The sequence below is a fragment of the Haliotis rubra genome, unplaced genomic scaffold, assembly GCF_003918875.1.
Source record: "Haliotis rubra isolate DU_JTF1 unplaced genomic scaffold, ASM391887v1 Scf10, whole genome shotgun sequence".
Taxonomy (NCBI): domain Eukaryota; kingdom Metazoa; phylum Mollusca; class Gastropoda; order Lepetellida; family Haliotidae; genus Haliotis; species Haliotis rubra.
In genome coordinates, this window is record NW_025764892.1 from 444,563 (window position 1) to 466,293 (window position 21,731).

General features: G+C 42.6%; 1 protein-coding gene across 1 annotated transcript in view; it reads left to right on the forward strand.

Moving 5' to 3' along the window:
- LOC124265888 overlaps positions 1-1,871 on the forward strand; it is a 33,441-nt gene extending 31,570 nt beyond the window's left edge. Inside the window, 1 exon segment of the mRNA XM_046700741.1 lies at positions 348-1,871. Within this exon segment, the coding sequence (XP_046556697.1) occupies positions 348-1,397 (1,050 nt within the window). The 3' untranslated portion in view covers positions 1,398-1,871.
- Positions 1,872-21,731: the final 19,860 nt, after the last annotated feature.

The window sequence follows — 21,731 nt, forward strand, 5'->3', positions numbered from 1 at the left end:
ATATTGTTTACATGTGACAGAATATTTAGATAAAAACACTTTTTAATTAAAAAATACACTGCCTACCCAGTGTTAATAAAGTTTAGAAGTTTCTTCAAAACATTATGCTGATGACACTTCCAAAACAAGTGATAATATGATGGCACTGTTCTCCAGTATAAAGATGTATTGTCTTAATCATATCATTGAGTTTATGGAATAGTTGATGCAATGGCTTAGTTATGGTGATGTGAAATTAGGCAGCAAACCTATAATCACTTATATTATTTGACTAAAGAACAATTTGAAATGTTTTTGCGCTTACAATGCTGATATTGGTCTTTGATCATGGTCCTCTTTTTCTTCAGAACCTTTGTGAAACGCGACCGGTTGTGTTTGAAAAGCTGATTCCTGAAGACTCCCCTTCTGGTAGGCCATGGGTGCCCCGAACCGATGGCTACCAGGTGAAGTACCGCCAACGACCACAAATACATGGCTTGGATACAAAAGAGTCTCGACTTAGTCGCATCAAGGTAATTTCCATTGACCCAAGGTCAAAAGAAGAAGATGAGAAGTTGAACAATATATCTGTGGATGAAATTCTCCAGACTGCAGTAGAGAAGAAAACCTCTGATGACAACAGGAAGGTTTCTGGTGAAAAGGATCGATCAAAGAGGATCGAGGGTAAACGTAGTGATGACGGCAACGTGTCCGTGCCTAAACATCCCCACAGTGCTAGCAGGAGTGAGTCAAGGGCCAGTCAGTCCAGTGAGCATGTGAGGAAGAGAGTGTCAGTCCAGTCTCATGCACCCAGCACTACAGTCAAAGATCTCAGCATTGTCTCCCCTGGTGTCAAACACAAGGCAGGCGACACACGAACTGGAAAGTCTGCTGGCAAGGCCATGGTGGCCAAGGGGCTGATGCGATCTCCTCTTGGTGGGTCAGGCCCAAGTATTAAGTCTGGTAACACACAAGGTGAGACTGAGTATATTCAGATTGCATCTCAGCTGCGTGTTCCTGGTGGTTCCCAACGTCCCACCATGGCCTACACGCACCAGCCAGGTCCCCAACAGGACCGAATCACAAGCCCAGAGAGACCGTATCTGAATGGTCAGACTAGTCCTCGTGCTGATAACAACAGAATGGTGGAGGAGCTGAGTTCTGTTGCTGAGGAGGGTGGGGCAGCACCAAGTCTTGCCTCCCCCGAACCAAAGTCTCCTGTACCGGCACTGGAGATCAGTATTCCAACAGCAGATGACTTGTCTGACAGAGAATCCATTCTCCCGTCACCGAACCGACCAGGCTCCTACCATGAGGATGGGGATGACTTGACAAGCAGGCAGAGGAGAGAGGCATCCATGAGAGATGAACAGATTGACCAAATTGCTTCAATGCTTGGAGGAGCACTGATACAATAGTGAATACGGTTGTAGTTTTAGTTCACATTGAAGGTACCGTTCGTTGACTGGTGCAACACTGATGAAGGTTGGGCATGTCGAAAGGGTCATCGTGTTTGCTGACTGATGCCAAATTGAAAAAGGTTGGGCATGTTGAGAGGGTCATCGTGTTTGCTGACTGATGCCAAATTGAAGAAGGTTTAGCAGGTTGAGAGGGTCATCGTGTTTGCTGACTGATGCCAAATTGAAGAAGGTTTAGCAGGTTGAGAGGGTTGTACTATTTATTGACTGATGCTACACTTAACATAGTGTCTATGAACTGATTTGGATGTCCTTGTGTTGTAAACAGACATGCACAGTGTGCTTACTTATTGCTACTTTACAGATTCGTTGTCATTACTTCATGGGTATTGGGACACTAACCCGTGAAGATCCGGGTTAGAATTATCTTCAGTAATCCATGCTTGTCGTAAGAGGCGACTAACAGGATCAGGTGGTCAGGCTCCCTGACTTGGTTTACGCATTTCATCATATCCCAATAGCGTAGATCACTGAATTGTCTGGTTCAGGCTCGATTCTGAACACTCTTTGAGTGCTCATTGTTTTCTCTCTCACTCGAACCAGGCTCTGTCTTGATGCATTAGTTAGTTATACCTACCACACCCTATGTATTTACTAATGATTGAAGAACATTGTGAGTACAAAACCCGTGAAATTTTGATGTGACAAATTTGTTTTTTGTGAATCTAATCTCTTTCTGAATATGCATCTGTGCACTAAGTATAAGTCATGTTTTGAAGACAAGCTTAATTTAGACAATGGCCGCCAAGCTAAGTCTCAATCATGTGATAATGATGCTTCCCCTCCAAACAACGACACAGAGATACAGTTATCACATAGGTGCTAAAGTGACGAAGTGTTGGTATGTCAGATTCTTGAAGTGGACACGAATGTAGTCAGGATTCTGGCAATACTGTTATGACTACTCAGAGGCCATTATCAAGTTCTCCACTCTTGTCTTACATTGTATCAACTGTATTTATCCACAAGGTATTGATATAGGTAAAGCTATTTTCACTAGTTCAACTAGGTAACTAACAAAATAATCATCTGTAATTTGCTGTTGCTGGTACATTATTTTCTGACTGCCTGTTGGATGAGATAAGAAAGTTAACACCCAGCAGTGTGTCATGTAACACAATAACATAATGCAGAGATGCCAACTTCTATGATTTTATTGTAGTTGCTATGAATTTTAGCCTCATACTATGCCAATACGATGGCACTAGAAATTCTACGAAATTTGAAGAAAATTTATTAAAATTCGAATAGACAAAAACATATTTTTTCGTAGATTAAATACATTTTTGCTTAAAAGAGACGACAAGAAGAAATGTAATGCTGATAATTTAGAAACCTGCTGTTGGAGGTATGTGAAATTAAAGCTTCACTCTTGATTAGTGTCGTATTATCTCGATCAGAATACATCATGATTTTAAGTATTTAGTTGACTACATATTTTATGGTCAAACTACTAATTTTGATCCTTGAAACTACTATTTGCAGCACTTTGGCTTTGGCATCTCTGCATAATGTCCTGCAAAGCCAGGACCTAGATTTTCGAAGCTCTCTTAGCGCTAAGATAGTCATAAGTTAATGTTAATGTATAGCACTTACAACTATCTTAGCACAAAGAGAGCTTCGAAAATCTAGGCCCAGTTCTGTGATTAGCCTAAGAAGAATGATCCTGTGTACATTGATAAATATTGAAATGGTACAATCAAGATATGATTCATATGTATATCAGTGTATTGACACACAATGTATATTTAATGCCTGTTGATCAGAAACTCCACAAGTTGTATAATGTGTTGGCTGTTGTTCCCTGATGTAGTGATGGACTCAGCAGGAATAGTTTCGGCAAAATAAGAGGCGACCAACAGGACCACTGACTCACTGACTTGGTTCATGCATGTGATCCTACACAAATTGCATAGGTGAATGCTCATGATGTCAATCACTGGATCATCTGGTTCGAGACTCCGGATCAGAGAGTGACCTTTAACAACAAATTAACATTGTATTATAAATATATCACACTGTTTTCACGTGATACAAATAGTATAGTAAACAAATTACCTTGATATGTATCACGTTATGTTATAGGAGTATTCTTTCAGGCGTACTATTAAAGAGGCGGTACTATTAAAGAGGCATCCTTATGTCGGTTTGAACAACCTCCATGGCCTTTATATAGACAAGGGAGTATCAAGACAGATACAACCGACTATAGTGCGTTTGGCTCAAAAGCGGACCGATGAATTGCAATCTAACTCGAAAACTTATAAACATAAAATGCTCAATGAAACACTGATCATAATGAAAACGTCAGACCAACTCTGAGAGGTGTTTGCAGAATTTATGTCCTAAAAATAAAAAAGTTGTTTAACAAACTATCATTAAAATATCGAAACAGTTCACTATTTGTTACGAGGGAGGAGTGCAGAAAGGGACAGCCGGGTGTGCGAGAAAGGATGGAGACGGCACAGCACAGGTTAATGAATCAATAACTTTGTCGGCACTTGTGCACATGCTTCTCTAACACCTGGCTGTCCCTTTCTCTGCACTCCTCATCGGTCCTCTTTTGAGCCAAACGCCCTATAATTTTGCATCAGAATCTATTTGCTGAGAAAATCTGTACACCTGGGTTCATGTAAACTTGTACTGATTCTCCTGACAGATAATGGATGTGTGTATCAGTTGAATGAAAGGAAAGAAAAGAGACTATTTTTGTATGAAGGATATATTTATTTGGAATTTACACTAATATACAATTTATGTTATTAATATACACATGTGTCATTGTGAGATACATATTTGCATTCTACAAAGCATCTTTGTCAGTTCCACAAGGGAAAACCATTTGTACATGGTTTACTTTAAATATATTTTCCATGCTTACTGAGTTTGTGGCAAGCTTGTTATGTGAAATGTTTACTGTCTCAGATGATATGTGGTTGTGTCTGGGGCACAGGTGGCCCAGTCCTCAAAGGGCCTGCAGAGTTGCATCCCTTTGTTGCACCAGCATCCTATGATCATTGGTTCGAATTCTGGTTGCCCTGATTGTGTTATGTGTTTTAGCATAATACCATGCTCAAGGGTTTCACAAGGTGGTTCATTTCTATTACATGTATCACTTAAGCTCTCACCCCACAATTAACACGCCACGATGTACCTAACCTTTTTAAGTAATGTTCAAAATGGTGTTAAAACCAAGCTCCATTTTCTGTGATTGTGTTAATTACTATGTTTTATGTTCTGTACAATCAATACCATCACCATGGGGGTTTGTACAATATGGGGGCGGTGGGATAGCCTAATGGTTAAAGCGTTGGCTCCTCACGCTGAAGACCCGGGTTCGAATCCCCACATAGGTACAATGTGTGAAGCCCATTTCTGGTGTCCCCCGCCGTGATGTTGCTGGAATACTGCTAAAAGCGGCGTAAAACCAAACTCAGTCAGTCAGTCAGTTGTACAATATGTGTGACACAAGTGATGTACAGTTGTGTCATATACATTGTTACACACAGTTTAGACGGCTGTTCTAAACTACATGTATTGGTGATTAACAGTGTTTAAAACTGCCAAAATTCCAAGCCAGACAGCCGGTCTGGTAACTTTAAAAAATTACCAGTCCAGATACAAACTTGCCTGTCCGGTTTTCAACAATGAAAAAAAAAAAATCAGGTTTCTGAATACTTTACTGTTTGTAGGCATCGCAGAGAACAACATAGCACTAACAGGCAATGCACCGAGTTTAGGTAAACTGAAAGTACATGTGTTGTGATTGGTTATTGTAAAATGAACTGTCCAATCGTAAATAGTTTAACATAATTATCATAATACCTTAAACACCTCAAACTGACGACAAGAGAACCTGTCTGATATTATGAAATATTTACTGTTAGGGGTAAAAAACATCTACCAGACTATCGGACAGGCTCCTTTTGAAATTTGACCGTCCGAGATAAAAATATTTGTTCCGGACGGTGGCAGGCGGGAATTTTAAACGCTGTGATTAATCGTAAATACGCCCACAACTGAACACTAAGAGGATTCCAGGATGGAATATGTCACCAGTATCTTATTCTGAGCCTTGACTAAATATATGGGATGGTCAGACTTGCTGACTTGGTCAGTTTTTGCGTGACATCTCTGTTACCCTAAAGCCGCCCCACACCAAGTGACATATTATTACCATCTATAGCGTTATCTAAGCTTTTCATTTCTGCCTTGTTATATCTGTTACTGTTTTTGTTGAATTTGAAATGTTACATGACTGTATATATGACTAGTTACAGGTATGCCTGTGGCAAGATATATTTTTGTGTCCAGCTATATATTTATGAAACAAATGTGCTGTCAGTATTGTATATGCATTCTTGTCTTTCACCAAAGTAAACATCCACGTGTATCATATTATGTGTTTTGAAGCAGGCTTCTGTGGACAAAGCCACATGTGACATTCCAAGGATACATAGCGTGCATGATTAAAGAATCAAAATCCGTCCATTGTTACAATTTTATTGGTAATAGAATATTTTACAATAAATACTTCAAAGAATCATTCATTTCAGCATTTCCTTTTGTTTTCCATCATGCAGAAGCTCAGCAGTGTTCTTCAGTTCTCACTTCCATGTAGTCGCACAGTCTGTAGCTTGGCCTGGTCACCACCACAACACAGGTGTACCTAATAACCACAATCCAGGTGTACCTAATCACTTCTACTCGCCACGTATGCCTAGTCACCACTACCTTCCAGGTGTACCTAGTCATCACTGCCTTCCAGGTGTTCCTGGTCACCACTACCATCCAGGTATACCTAATCACCTCTACTCGCCACGTGTGCCTAGTCACCACCACGATCCAGGTGTACCTAGTCATCACTACCTGCCAGGTGAACCTAATCACCACCACCATCCAGGTATACCTAATCACCTCTACTCCAGGTGTACCTCATCACCACTACTCTCCAGGTGTGCCTAGTCACCACTAATATCCAAGTGTACCTAGTCACCACTACCTCCGGGTTTACCTAGTCACGACTACCCTGGAGGTGTACCTAGTCACCACTACCTCCGGGTTTACCTAGTCACGACTACCCTGGAGGTGTACCTAGTCACCACTACCATCCAGGTGTACCTAGTTGCCACTACGCTCCAGGTATATTAGTCCAAGTGACTTCTCTCCAGGTGTACCTAGTCACCGCTACCTGCCAGGTGTACCTAGTTGTCACTATGCTCCAAGTATACCAGTCAAAGTGACTACTCTCCCGGTGTACCTAGTCACCGCTACCTGCCAGGTGTACCTAGTTGTCACTATGCTCCAAGTATACCAGTCAAAGTGACTACTCTCCAGGTGTACCTAGTCACCTCTACTCTCCAGGTGTACCTAGTCACGATTACCATCAATATACACCTAGTCACCACAGCCACCATAGTGCACTTGATCACCACTAGCATCAAGGTAGATCTGACATCACTACCACCAAGCCAGACCTGATGACCTCAACTATCAAGACTGACATGGTAATAGTCTGTCATACCGACCCTGAAACACATATACCCAATGCAGCTCATGCAAGTCTAGATTATGTGGCAAGTCTAAATTACCATAGTTTCAATTTCTCAAAAGGAACAAAGTCTCTGTGCTCGTTTTTATTGTATTTTATATATTTTTATTTTTTTTAAATCTGTGAGATGTGTTCATTTCAGAGACTTAGCTGTTAGCTTAGACTTAACATGGTCGCTACAACACACAAACTGTTCCTATCAGCGGACTGACATAACAACCAGGCAAGGTGTGTGATAAAATCGTCTATTGAATCGGCAGTATTCAACCATATTACAACAATTTGTAATTATGTAACGAAAATTTGTAAAACACATTTAGCATAGCTGAAAATCTGACGCAGAGTTGTGGGAATTATTTATAAATGACTAATTCTTCAGAGGTGAAGAGACAGGCCTGTGTTGGTCTGCTCGTTGAGGCGTGTAGAGGGCAATCGGGTCTAAAGCATTGTCATTCACTTCCGTAGTTGCGTCCCTTGTTTCACAAGGATCTGCTTAGGAACAAATCCAAAATTCGTCCGGTTGATGATCCTTGATGTATTAGCGCCATTGCTGTCACTTTCAGCATATTTTACGACCAATGCCTATCAATATTATACGTATCATATATAAGATAGCATGCCCTGATATGACAAATACTGAACTGTATTCCTTATCTCTGAATCTGAGGAATGCCCCATGCATTTGGACATCGTACAGACTATATTGGTAGCCAAAGTGTTACACAATCACAAGGGTAATGTGTCACACAAGCCCCACTAGGATTTCTGCGAAGACTAGCTTCGCCTGTCCCAATGCATATTCGTGTGAGTCGACTCGGGGGCGGTGGGGTAGCCTAGTGGTTAAAGCGTTGGCTCGTCACGCCGAAGACCCGGGTTCGAATCCCCACATGGGCACAATGTGTGAAGGCCATTTCTGGTGTCCCCCGCCGTGATGTTGCTGGAATATTGCTAAAAGCGGCGTAAACCAAACTCAGTCAGTCAGTTAGTGAGTCGACTCATGAGGATGTGGTAACTTTAGGGCATGAGTTGACTGATTGTCATTGTACCTCAGCGTAGGCCATTAGTGATGCTTGTGTTTCTTTATTCATGTTGTACCCGTGAAGATCCGGGATGGAATAGGTCTTCAACAACCCATGCTTGCCACAAAAGGCGACTATGGTTGTCGTAAAAGGCGACTAACGGGATCTGGTGGTCAGGCTCGCTGAATTGGTTGACACATGTCATCGGTTCCCAATTGCGCAGATCGATGCTCATGCTGTTGATCACTGGATTGTCTCGTCCAGACTCGATTATTTACAGACCTCCACCATATAGCTGGCGTAAAACTAAACTCACTTATTCATGTTGTATTGATATATTCTCAGGTCCAGCAACCTCTTTTCTCTGTATTATCTTTGAGGAAGAAGAGGCATTTTACAGGCGACTCTTCCTATACATGTAACCTGCTTTATTTAGAAGTGTCAGAAATTATTTTGTATTTTTTAATGCTTTTGTTCCTAGAATACGTACATTTACATAATGCGTTTAAAAACATTCCATAAAATATACTGAATAGCAAAACATTTGAAGAAAAATTGAAAATGGATTTTATCTCACTTATGAATTATTGAGTGTAAGATTCGATGCCACTCCACGTTTGATGGGCGTTTCACTCTGGACACAATACTGGTCACCTAGGGCATGAACGTTTACGTCTAAGTAAATGGTATAACAATCTCAGTATACATATCCATATTTTAAGACGGAAGTGTTTTGGAAGAGGCTGATCAAAGTCAAATCTGTCGTAAAAAGTTTAAAAAATGATCAAATATGTATATTACAAATATAGCATAAAATATTGGAGTGCACAAAAATCCATACTTCCTTGATCACAAACACACTAGATTAGAGGATCCGGGTTAGAATTGATCTCCATAAACCCATTCTTCTCGTAAGAGGCGACTAGCCGGATCGGGTGGTCAGGCTCGCTGACTTGGTTGACACATGTCATCGCTTCCCAGTTGCGTAGGTCGATACTCATGCTGTTGATCACTTAATTGTCTGGTCCAGAGTCGATTATTTACAGACCCCTGTCATATAGCTGGAATATTGACGAGTGCGGCGTAAAACTAAACTCACTCACAAACACGCTATTTAAACCATATATGATTGTCATGGTAGACAATGGGCATACAGAATGCCACGGGATGTAATAATGCGCACTCGTTATACCACAATATCTGGAGATGCTAGACTAACCCTTATAGTCTCGGAAAATGTGTAATTGTGATGGAAACAAAGGGTATTTGTTTGTTGTTTGTTGTTTAACGCCACCCCAGCAATATTCCTGCTGTATGGTGGCAGTCTGTAAATAATCGAGTCGACAATCCACTGTTCAACATCATGAGCATCGATCTGGCAAATTGGCATACTATGTGTGAACCAAGTCAAGCGAGCCTGACCACCCGGCCCCATCAGTCGCCTCTTACGACAACCTTGAGTTGCTGAAGACCAATCCTATACCGCATCTTCACGATGGATGGCAACAAATCTTCAACCTGATTGGGGCGGTGGGGTAGCCAAATGGTTAAAACTTCCGCTCGTTGTGCTGAAGACCAGGGACCCGTTCCTCAAAGCGATCGTAGCGCTACGACAGTCGTAAGTCTATGTTAAACTATGGGAGTTACGACTGTCGTAGCGCTACGATCGCTTTGATTAACGGGGCCCAGGGCTCGAATCCCCACATGGGTACAATGTGTGAAGCCCATTTCTGGTGTCCCACGCCGCGATATTGCTGGAATATTGCTAAAAGCGGCGTCAAAATACACTCATCTCACTCAACCTGAGGAAATTAAGACTTGATTCACTACTGTTTTTTGCATTGCAGAAACGTTTATGCTTAAGGATAAATAACGTGATTCAGGGACTGTGAAACAGACTACTAGATGTCCATACCTAGAAAGTTTACACGTAGTTCGGTTTGATCAAAACGTGTTGCCACAAGTCCAGTGTGCTACGGATCTCACGCTAATGGTTCCTAGTTCAAACTAACGCGTTGATTACAACATGTGTATCCATGCATAATGTCTCCTTATTCCGTGTATATTCTGTTTTACAACGTCAAGGAATTAACACTGTCAGCTAAAATCCCGAACAATTAAAATTGATAAAAAAAAGTAGTTTTGCGGATAATGTGCCAACCCGCCACTCGTCACATGTTCAAATCCCTACGTTCGGTCTGCAAATTCCACTTCCACCATCTTTGATTATGCCGTGACTGCAACGTCTCTGAAAGAAGGTAAGACCCAACACACTCGGAACCATCACGTTATTTACACCAACTAATTACTTTCCATGACGTGTAACTCCCCGTATGATATCCCACAAGTCCCTCGGCGGACGTGCCCGAAACAGGCGGGAATGGCAACATTTAATCAGTATTCGGTTACACATAGCTGGGATGATTGTCTCCGTGTAATACAGGTATTGAAAGCTAATGAATCAATGATAAGCACTTACACAAGTCTGACAAGCTCGTATCGGCTTGGCGATAAGGAAGGCAGCGGAACTCCTCAGTTATTTTAAGCTGGCAGGTAAGGGTCAAAGTGATATGGTGATCCATTGAAGGGGCATATTATTAGACGGAGATTTCAGCATTAGAGCAGGCCTAGACTCCAGGGGAGGGACTAGGTAAGCTGCCCAGTCTGCTGCCCATCAATAACAGTGTTGGTCTTGTGACATGACAGCAAACGTTTGCCTCTAGTCACCGTACAGTATAGACGTGGCTTGTACTCAGCGTAAACAGACCATCTCGCACAAAGACTTCAGTGTTTGTTGAATAAATGGGTAAGGAGAGGGTCGAATTAGTTTGGACACACGAAGGTGCTATCGGGCTCTAAAAGTCTTAATCGAACCTGGAGGTACTGCTGTTAGTACTGTTTGAAAGGTTCTGTATTGGGAGCCGCGCCGTGTTACAGTGGACTTCTCAGGGATGAGTGTGGGCTGTGTTCAGAAAAGTTGAAAGTTGGTCATCGGCGTTGAAGATTGAAGACTTGTGGTTTACATACTCTACAATGGCGACTGACGCAGAGCCGATAAATTCCATGGAGGATGACGTGACGTTTGAGCGGATGAGGAACATGCCCAAGAGAACCAACTTCTACAGCATCCACCGGAAGCTCTCCTGGCAGCGTGACCGCGACGTCAAGCAGTTTGAGAAAGACCGGAACCTCACGACATATGAACTCGCGCGGGAGAAGACGTCCATGGTCGATCGTCTCAACAAGCTACAGGAAGCACAGCGGCAGATTCAGGAAAGACGAGTCTCGGATCCTGCTGTAAGACGGACTTCCGGTAGAAGAAACAGCGAGCCGTGCATCATGATTGTGAATCCGAGCAAGTCGTCATCGCCTCCACAGACATCCCTTAAAGACGATGGGAAGCCCGTGGAAGTTCCATCTCAAGGTCAAGGACAAGTAAAACCCTTGGATGTACCAGCGCAAGGTCAAGGACAAGTGGCCAGGTCCAACAGAAGGCTGTACACACGGAGGAACACTGTGGCCGAGGGTATGGGGAACACCGCCATGTTACCGCTATTGAGGAGACTTACGATGCCGACCCTCGGACAATCCGGGGAGGCTAAGGGTGGCGAGACCGGAAAGGCCAAACGGAAGACATGAGGTTTGATCTGACTATTTGACTGTTGTATCGACCCCTGACGATGTTGTTTAATTACGTTGTCGAACAGACAAAGAAAAGTGTCAGAACATATCGACAGGAAATCTTGTCAAGTGCAGTGAATTTGATTTCGTAGCGGTCTAGAATCAAGAAAGGACAGAACAATTAATTGATCGGTAATATATGCTTATGAGTTAGTTAACACACGATCTGTTATCGTCTGTAGATTTGCGATACGACACAAAGAAAAGGAATCACCTATCACCTTTGATATTCCAGATAAGTGCTGTTTCGTAGATCGAAATATGCTGTGATTCATAAAATGCATTTTGTTCAACAAAACTAGAGCTATTGTTTTTGTACATTTACACAGAATGTGAACATACGTAAAAGGTGATTACATCCGGGCTTATGAACAGATTAAGGTCGGGAATATTCGAATGGTTATTTCTAAATAAGGCAAGTCTCTAACTAATGGCCTAAACTTATGGAAAATTTTCTTTACGCTCCGTTGTTTATACAACTAAGAGCCACCGCCACTCATCTGTACATATATACATATACTTATATATCCCAATGTTCAAGTTGTTCTGGTTTCCCCCGCCGTGATGTTGCTGGACTATTGCTAAAAGCGGCGTACAAGCTTACTCATTCACTCCGTTTGTCACCTGTATAGGGGCGATGGGGGAGCTAAGTGGTTAAAGCGTTCGCTCGTCACACCGAAGACCCGGGTTCGATTCCCCACATGGGTACAATGTGTGAAGCTCATTTCTGGTGTACATCGCCGTGATATTGCTGGAATTTTGCGAAAAGCGGCGTAAAACTAAACCCACTCACTCTCTATAGTCACCTTTATAAGCAGTTAGGTTCCTTGTGTTCCTCACACACATACAGTTTATACGTATCCGTATGCAGGTGCCCAATCATAATACCAGCCCTATGTAGAAATAGTGACATATCCGCAGGCCCCACGGTTCGGCCAGTCAACTATACGTACATTTTAGTATCCCTTTGTCCAAGATGTCATGCAATATCACCGGCCACCTTCACATACAGGTACGTACCCGTTACCGTATGCCATCGCCAGTCACCTATACAATTAGTTACGTATCCTTGTATTCATGTCAACTGACTGTACATACAAAACTTATCACCGTCTTCAAGCTGTCATATGATCTACCAGCTACATGTACATTTGCTGACGTATTCCGACGACGACGTTGTCCTGTCCCACCACCTGTCCCCTATCATATATTTAGCAGCGTATACTTGTGTTGAAATTGCCCAGTCATATCCATCCACCTCGCGCCCTATACGCTCTCTGCCAGATGGTTGCATATTGCACATATCTTCAAGCAAGGGCCTCTTGACACTGTTTATAAAGGGCTGGGTGGTGGACAGGTTTGCTCACAAAAGGCTTTAGAACGCTCAAGCAAATCAAGTGACCTTTTCAATTGCCCATAAACACACCTGACAATATTGGCAATCACCTAAAGATCGATATTACATTTGATCTGACCCGCCCTGATTTAGCCTCTTTCTTTGAAAGTTTATGGTAACCGCGCTGGCAAGTTATAAGTCGTTTGTGTACTTTACTGTGTTACTGCTGAAGATATACCTATTTGGTCAAATACTTCAGATCAGACTTGGGCTCATTTGCCACCAGAATACTTTCAAACGTACTTTTCCCGTGTAATGTTTTAACAGAGTTACCCGATTGTAGCAATCAGGTTTCAACCCTTGTCGAACTTGTCTGGAATTCCGAGGCCCGATCATAGCGTCGCCACTGGTTAAAGCATTCGCTCGTCACGCCGAAGACCCGGGTTCGATTCCCCACATGGGTACAATGTGTGAAGCCAATTCCTGGTGTCTCTGTCGTGATATTGTTGGAGAGAGGGAGAGAGAGGTCAGATAGAGAGAGACAGAGAGAGAGACTTGAGAGAACTAGTTAAATGCATTCGCGGGGCGGTGGGGTAGCCAAGTGGTTAAAGCGTTCGCTCCACACGCCGAAGGCCCGGGTTCGATTCCCCACATGGGTACAATTTGTGAAGCCCACTTCTGGTGTCCCCCGGCGTGATATTGCTGGAATATTGCTAAAAACGGCGTAAAACCATACTCAGTCAGTCAGTCAGTAAAAGCATTAGCTCCATGGGTACAATGTGTGAAGCCCGTTTCTGAGGTCCCCAGCCGTGATATTGCTGGTATATTGCTTTAAGCGACTCCTAAAAACCCGTACTTTTCCGGCAATATAATGAATAGATATATAATACAGTGTTTCTTCTTCATAACCGAGCAGGAATATGTGCAGAGCAGAGTGCATCCACTGTGTTGAAACCCATCTCCAATATGGTTTGTCTTCATAAACTGTGTTGAAATCCACCTCCAAAACATGCATACATTATACATCTTCTCTCTCTCTCTCTCTCCCTCTCTCTCTCTCTCTCTCTCTCTCACACACACACACACACACACACACACACACACACACATTGTGTAGCAGCCATAAGTACCAGAAAATGTCAATGCCCACACAAAACACGATAATTACGACCAATACCTAATTACTTCGGAGAAAGGTAACTGATATCTAAACGTCGAACAGATTGCGTTATCAAGAAACTCTGGCTGACACGTTTCACCTCTGTGACAAGCAGGCCCTGTTTATTCCTACAATTATTCATTCCATTTGTCTGGCAATGGAGACCGTTCTCTGCGTAACAGAAGTACGTCCGGAGACACGGTGGACATGATAATGGCTTGCTGATTCGACCAGTCTGTGAAAAACCGAGAGCGTGCTAATACATTACAATTCCATTCGGATACAGTTGACAGGATCAACAAGAAACAGACCCCAACAGGGTATCGCCTACCCAGAATCAAGGCGTATAGAATTATATGGGTCGATGTGCCGACTGGGTAGCCTAATGGTTAAAGGTGTTTGCTCACGCCGAGCATAAGGCTTCTATTCCAAATATGCATGAGAACATTGTATAAGGTCCTTTTCAGGTGAAGTTGACGTGATTTTGCTTGAACAGCGGCGTAAAACCCAGCTCAAATGAAATATTGCGACTCGTGGGTGATTGGAGATCTTTCCAAAACCAATTCGTAGCGTTTTTGTAAAAAAAAATGTCAAACTGATTTGGTAGGTGTTCCTACTCTAAGTATCACTCATCATTGTATCGGAGCGATGGGGTAGCCTAGTGGTTAAAGCGTTGGCTCGTCACGCCGAAGACCCGGGTTCGAATCCCCACATGGGTACAATGTGTGAAGCCCATTTCTGGTGTCCCTCGCCGTAATGTTGCTGGAATATTGCTAAAAGCGGTGTAAAACTAAATTCAGTCAGTCAGTCATCATTGTATCAATCGGTTGTGAGGTATTCCATAAACTTTAGTCCTAATTATAGTTGATTGAAGACGACGAACCGAGTTCATATATAACCTGAACTTAGATGTCAAGATTTCTTTTCCAGGAGAGAAATAATAGCCAGGATTATTCTAAACATTATGTGTCTTTATCTTGGGTTTAGATTGTAAGGCAATGTAGCCCGTCTGACCGTTTTCTGGAATATATTATAGTGAATATTAATGTCAGAAGAGTAAGTGAGTGAGTATTGTTTTACGCTGCCTTTTGCAATATTCCAGCAATATCACGCGGAGGACACCAAAAATGGGCATCACATAATGTACCCATGTGGGGAATCGAACCCGGGTCTTCGGCACGAGCGAACGCTGACGAGCGAATTCCAGCAAGTTCGACAAGGGTTGAACCTGATTCCTTCCAGGGTTAACCGGTTAACCGCCCATTAGATACAACCACCCGAGATCCAGGCCATCTCATGCTTGTTGTTTGTGCTATTGTCACCCATTGTCACTACTTAATGACTACAGTAAGAAAAATATGAAGCGAATCCACGCCATGAACATCAGTTGCATAGCTGTGCATGGATGCACCAATAACAGTACTGTGTCGTATGCTTGCATTTTCTGTGAATGCTTAACGTTTGGGTACGTCATCATAATTGGAATTCACACATTGCACCCATGTGGGGAATCGAACCCGGGTCTCTGGTGTGACGAGCGAACGCTTTAACCACTAATCTAACCACCGCCCCTTAATGTCAGAAAAGCCAAGTGACTTCTCGAGCGGAAAGTTCTTCGGTGGGGTAGCGAGGTTGGCTCATCACCCATTGTTTATGACATGCACTCATGTAAAATTACTGTCTCTTTCAGTCAAACCAAAGTCACTACCAAAACTCACACTCACACCATAGTGGTATATTTGATTTGGGATATGACAGCCATATTTAAGATCGGTTCGGAGTCTTTAGAGGTTCCATTGCCGGGACCATAAACATGGTGTACTCATCTTAGTTGGTCTCAGAGACATCCAAACAGCACACCGCCATATTGCTGGAATAAAACTCCAAAAAGCACAACATGTATTAAGCGGGTGAGTGTGTGAAGGACAAAGTAATTACGTCAACAAAGTACGAGTATAAACATTTCGTATAAAAAGTTATTCCTAATGTCTTACATATACTACATGCATGAAGGTACAATCAGACATTAATGAGCGAGTGCTTGAGTATGGTTTTAAATCGCTTTTAGCAATATTCCAGCAAGATCACGGAACTCAACACATTGTACCATGTGGGGAATAAACCAGGACCACAGTCTTGACAAGCGAACGCTTTAACCATTAGGTTGCCCCACCATTCTTGGAAACTAATGAGTTAAAATGGGCAAAACACATTTCTAATATGGCTGCCATATAGGCCATGTTTGAAATTTTAACTGCACAAAGTCAAACGTATTGGAGGGGATAAAGAAAATTTAAGATTAATGCAAGACGGACAGCTCACTATTACATATTTGTTCTTGGCTTTCAGTCACAGGAGATAACAAATAAATAACGAACGAAGATTCTGTACGATTAACAAAGCTTTTACACTGCACAGATATATTTTAACTTATAGTTTATTCACTAGGGTGTAGTTGAAGTTCAGAGTCGAGTGTGAAAACATTGTGAAGTGCGTGATTCACCTTGGAACCATAGTGAACTGTTTTAGCTTCATACAAAGTCAAATTACTCCGTGCTCATGACAAATTATACAATACGTATATTGACAATCCAGGCGATTCCAGTAGAATTTCTACAGTCAGGGTTATCGGGTTTCAATCTAACATATTAAACGCAGCTGGAAATATATTGGTAAGACAATTAGACTGTATGTAACTCTCCATACATACAATGTTACGTGTGGATACGAATGATAAAAGGCCCTGAAGAGAGAGAAGAACATATTCGCATTCAAAAACTCACATCACAATGGCGAAATCAGTATCTCCATATTTTTCTGTATCAACAGAGAGCGTTGTCGTTGACTCAAACATCAGAATTGTCAAGGTGAAACACACAATGCTAGAATCTCCACACCAGATCTGCTAACATTTTGTCAGACAAAGAACGTAACAGCCTTTTTGTTTCCTTTTGAGTACGTTTCTGTTCCATTCTCTCGCGTGAAACCTTTAGGATCGCGAAGATCTATAAGCTCCACCATTTCTGCTGTCACTTTCACTCCGGTGTTGTTCCTAGAGGTTCGACCACGTTGTCCTACGTCGCTGACGTTAGGGAAGAGTCTACCAGGTGATCTGGCGCTCCTTGGTGTCGAACCTGGACTTGGGAAGGTGACAGGTTTGGAAATAGGTAGTCGCCGCGGATCTGAGAGTCTGGGCGTGTCTGGTATTGTTGACAGAGACATCATTAGCGATTCCATTGCACCAATGTTAATACCTTCTGATCTGGATCCAATTCGTGGAGATGGGAGCTTTAGATCATCTCTTGGAGTCTGTAGCCTGTCTGATTCCATACCCACTTGAGAACGATGAGAGTCCAGCTGTTCTCCACTGATGTGAGAACGATGAGAGTCGAGCTGTTCCCCACTCATGTAAGAGCGATGAGAGTCCATCTGATCCCCACTCGTGTGAGAACGGTGAGAGTCCAGCTGTTCCCCTCTCATGTGAGAGCGATGAGAGTCCATCTGATCTCCACTCATATGAGAGTCCACATGATCTACATCCAGGTCATCTCTGTCAGGGTGTTCTGGTATAATTGAGCCTCTTGAACGAACATAATGAGGGACGGAGTTCGCAGACGACACCACCCTTTGAGTTGGTATTGGTACTGTGCCTTTCGGCTGACTAGACGGGTGATAGCTGAGAGATTTTTGAATTTCCTGAGTTTTCAAGATATCTGGTCTGCAACTGACGTAACTCTGAGGCTGCCAATTTCTGCCATCGTTCGTACGCCCGTACTTCCTTTTCGCACTGTTTTCGTAGATCCTCATGGCGTCGAAGAACCCTAGCACTACGGGTATTCCTTCGCATTGATTCAAAGCGAGCGTCATGATTTGTGTCAGAAAATATGTTGGATAGTTTCACCTGACCATGATCCACTCGGTTCCGATTGTTCGTCATATTTAACCTGCGGCTCAAAACATGTACACATACACCCAAAGTATCCTGAGTTTGCTGACAATAGACCTCTGCTTCAACATGACTTTTCTGTTAATGTTATAGGAATGTCGATCGTTCTTGCCTTGTTCTCCCATTTAGTAATCAATAGATATCCCAGTCTCTAGCAACAATGCAAATGGTCTCTCCCAGAACACACGCTGCCAAGAAGTCACAAACTTATCAGTCCATCAACCACACAGTAACATTTAAGACCATCGACCCTCCTTCAGCGAGCGTGTCATACAGTTAAAACATTAATCGTCTCCGTGACCGCATGTCGATATGTTCGTGACTATCTCTGTGATCATTCACCTCCGTTCAGCCAGTTCTAGATCTTAATACCATAATCTGTAATCCACCAACACTAAGCACTAAGCCTCAATGCTAACTCCAAGCTTTTCTTTTCTTTTCCGCATATGTGTCAATCGTGGCCAGGGATTAATCGCATGACTGCTCTGGTCGTATTCTGTATCACTACTAATCCCATGGTGGCCAAGGTGAAGCTCTCCGAAGCTTGTACTCGACAAGAGTGGGGGCGAATTCTGGGGGCGAATTCATTGATTTTTAGATCAATATGGAAATGTAAGTGGTTTGAGGAGATGCATCCTCGTTTGGAACGTTTGGTTACCCATGTAACCCCTTCAACAAGCCATGCAAGTCAATCACACTGTAATACCATTACTCAAATATACGTCGTTAATACAAAGTCTTGACCTTGTCTATGTTTTACGAACAATCCTATCCAGCTTCCTCGGTTCACAGACCAAATCTGTCGACAAAGAGAATGTTTGCTTTCTCTTTACATGGTTCCTTTCAGACGTGTGAAGCCTACGATTGGGCTGTCACAATGCATTAATATTGGTTCAGTGATCGCCTGTATGACTTAGCAAGGTGATTTGGCTTATAAATCTTTCTACAGGCAGTTATAAATCTCGGTATTATTGAAATACCACTTTTTAATGCGTTCATGTTATGAGATTGTTAATCAAGTGTAACTTGTTGTACCATTGGACAAATACGGTGTTATAGATTATGAGATGGCTGGAAGGTATGGTAAAGGATTGGGCTCTTTTTATTCTTGGCATCTGATGCGTAAATGAAAACCATAGAGTGTGCCAGCAAATGGCAAACAACAGTAACTGTAAGATTTCACTCCGCTATTATAAAGAATGTGTTTATGTTACCTCCACTGACTCCTACCAAACTTAAATTGTAATGTATTAGCACCTTGTTCAGTGATTGGTGGAATCAGCAAGCCATTATCATGTCCACCGTGTCTCCGGACGTACTTCTGTTACGCAAGAGGACGGTCTCTATTATGACACAAATGGAATGAATAATTGTAGGAATAAACAGAGCCTGCTTGTCACAGAGACGGAACATGTCAGCTAGAGTTTCTTGATAACGCAATCTTGATTACCTTTCTAACTAATTAGACATTGATCAATGAATCAGCGTGTTATATGTGTGGGCAAAGACTCTTTCTGGTCCTGATGACTGCTACATAATGTGTGTGTGTGTGTGTGTGTGTGTGTGAGAGAGAGAGAGAGAGAGAGAGAGAGAGAGAGAGAGAGAGAGAGAGAGAGACAGAGAGAGAGAGAGAGAGAGAGAGAGAGAGAGGAGAGAGGGAGAGAGAGAGACACAGAGAGAGGGAGAGGAGAGAGAGAGAAAGAGAGAGAGAGAGGAGGGAGACAGACACAGAGAGAGAGAGAGAGAGAGAGGAGACAGACACAGAGAGAGAGAGGGAGAGAGAGGAGAGAGGGAGGGAGAGAGACGCTAATGAGAGACAAACCATTTTGAAGGGTTTTCAACACAGTGGATGCACTCTATTGCTGACATATTCCAGCAGTTCGGTTATGAAGAAGAAACACTATGTAGGATTTAAAAAATCGGTGAAGATTCTTGAAAACAATAATTTCGTTTCAGATTGTTGTAAAACTGTATGCCACAAGAAGTGTTCTATTTATCCAATGGCTTGTAGTTTTGTTGAAAAGCATAATCAAAGATTTTCATGAACAATGCCTGGCGTTGCAGATGTAACTTGCAAACATGTATGCTCCATGCACAATCCAAAAACAAACAACGCCAATATACAGACTCGATTAAGAACGACGTCATAGGGCTGGCAAATTGTTGAATACGGCAACATCAACAACAACATCAACAACAACAACAAACACGTCAAGATCATGGCGTCACAGTGACAGCCTGACATGCAGTGATATACCTACAACACGTACTATTCACAGCGGCATACAGTAAAACGCTCACTCACGTTGCTGTTATCAGTCATTTCAACATGCAAGTCTTGCTAAATCGCTCTGTATAAAGAATCGGTGTACTGGTTGAGCATAACCTCTGAACTCTTCCTGTCGGCTCGCCTCGGCTCGTTGCACGTGCAAAATGATCGATCGACCGTTTGACACCAAATGCTTATAGGTTATCAAAGTGGGTGCTTGAAGAATCAGTGGCAAAATATAACATATAAAACAATGCTAATGTGTATCCTTTAGAGTACGGAAGGCACACATAATAATATGAGTGAGTATGGTTTTACGCCGCTCTTTGTAATATTCCAGCAATATCGCTACGGGGAACACCAGAATGGGCTTCAAACATTGTACCCATGTGGGGAATCGAAACCGGGTCTTCGGCGTGAAGTGCGAACGGTTTAACCATAAGGCTACCCCACCGCCCCAATAATTATATGAAAACCACTTCATCAGAATATTACCCACAACCATACTCAATAACTGAAAACACTAAACGCGATTCTCTGTTCACTGGTATACATGTATATATAAACGTAATGTCATTTGTTTAGATAGATATTTTTCTGCTGATTTGTAGTTACAGGTTTGCCTGCTTCCTGTGATTTTAATCCCATTGTAACCAGCCAGTGGTGCATGAAGGCCCCCTTGCTATTATGTTTTTACGCGCCTTAGGGAGTCGACTTCACGGTAATGAACTATGTGGTGTACCCTAATATCAAAGCTGATTTTAAAAGAACACATTATGCTGTGACCTATCTGATTTATTTCAGTTTGGTTGACATCTATGTATTACATCGAAATGATGTCATGATGAGGTTCACCATTGTCATTATGGAGACTCAATGTCCAGAGTTGCTAGCATTTCCTGTATCTTTTCATCCTCGTGCTTGGCACTCAAACTTCTCCGGTGGAGATGTCTCGAGTTCCTCGTGGAGAGACGACACATCTGTTGAAGATACAAATACCACTCAGCTGTTGTAAGCTCGAATATGATTCTATAAAGCTGAATTTACTTTAACCAGTCGAACCTGAAAGGTAGCTTGCGAGTGAGTAAGTATGGTTTTACGCCGCTTTTAGCTATATTCCAGCAATATCACATCGGGGGACACTAAAAGTGGGTACCCATGTGTGGAGTCGAACCCGGGTCTTCGGCGTGGCAAGCCAACGCTTTTACCACTAGGCTACCCCACCGCCCCAGGTAGCTTGTGACACGACTTCACGGTATTGAACTATGTGGTGTACCCTAATATCAAAGCTGATTTTAAAATAACACACTATG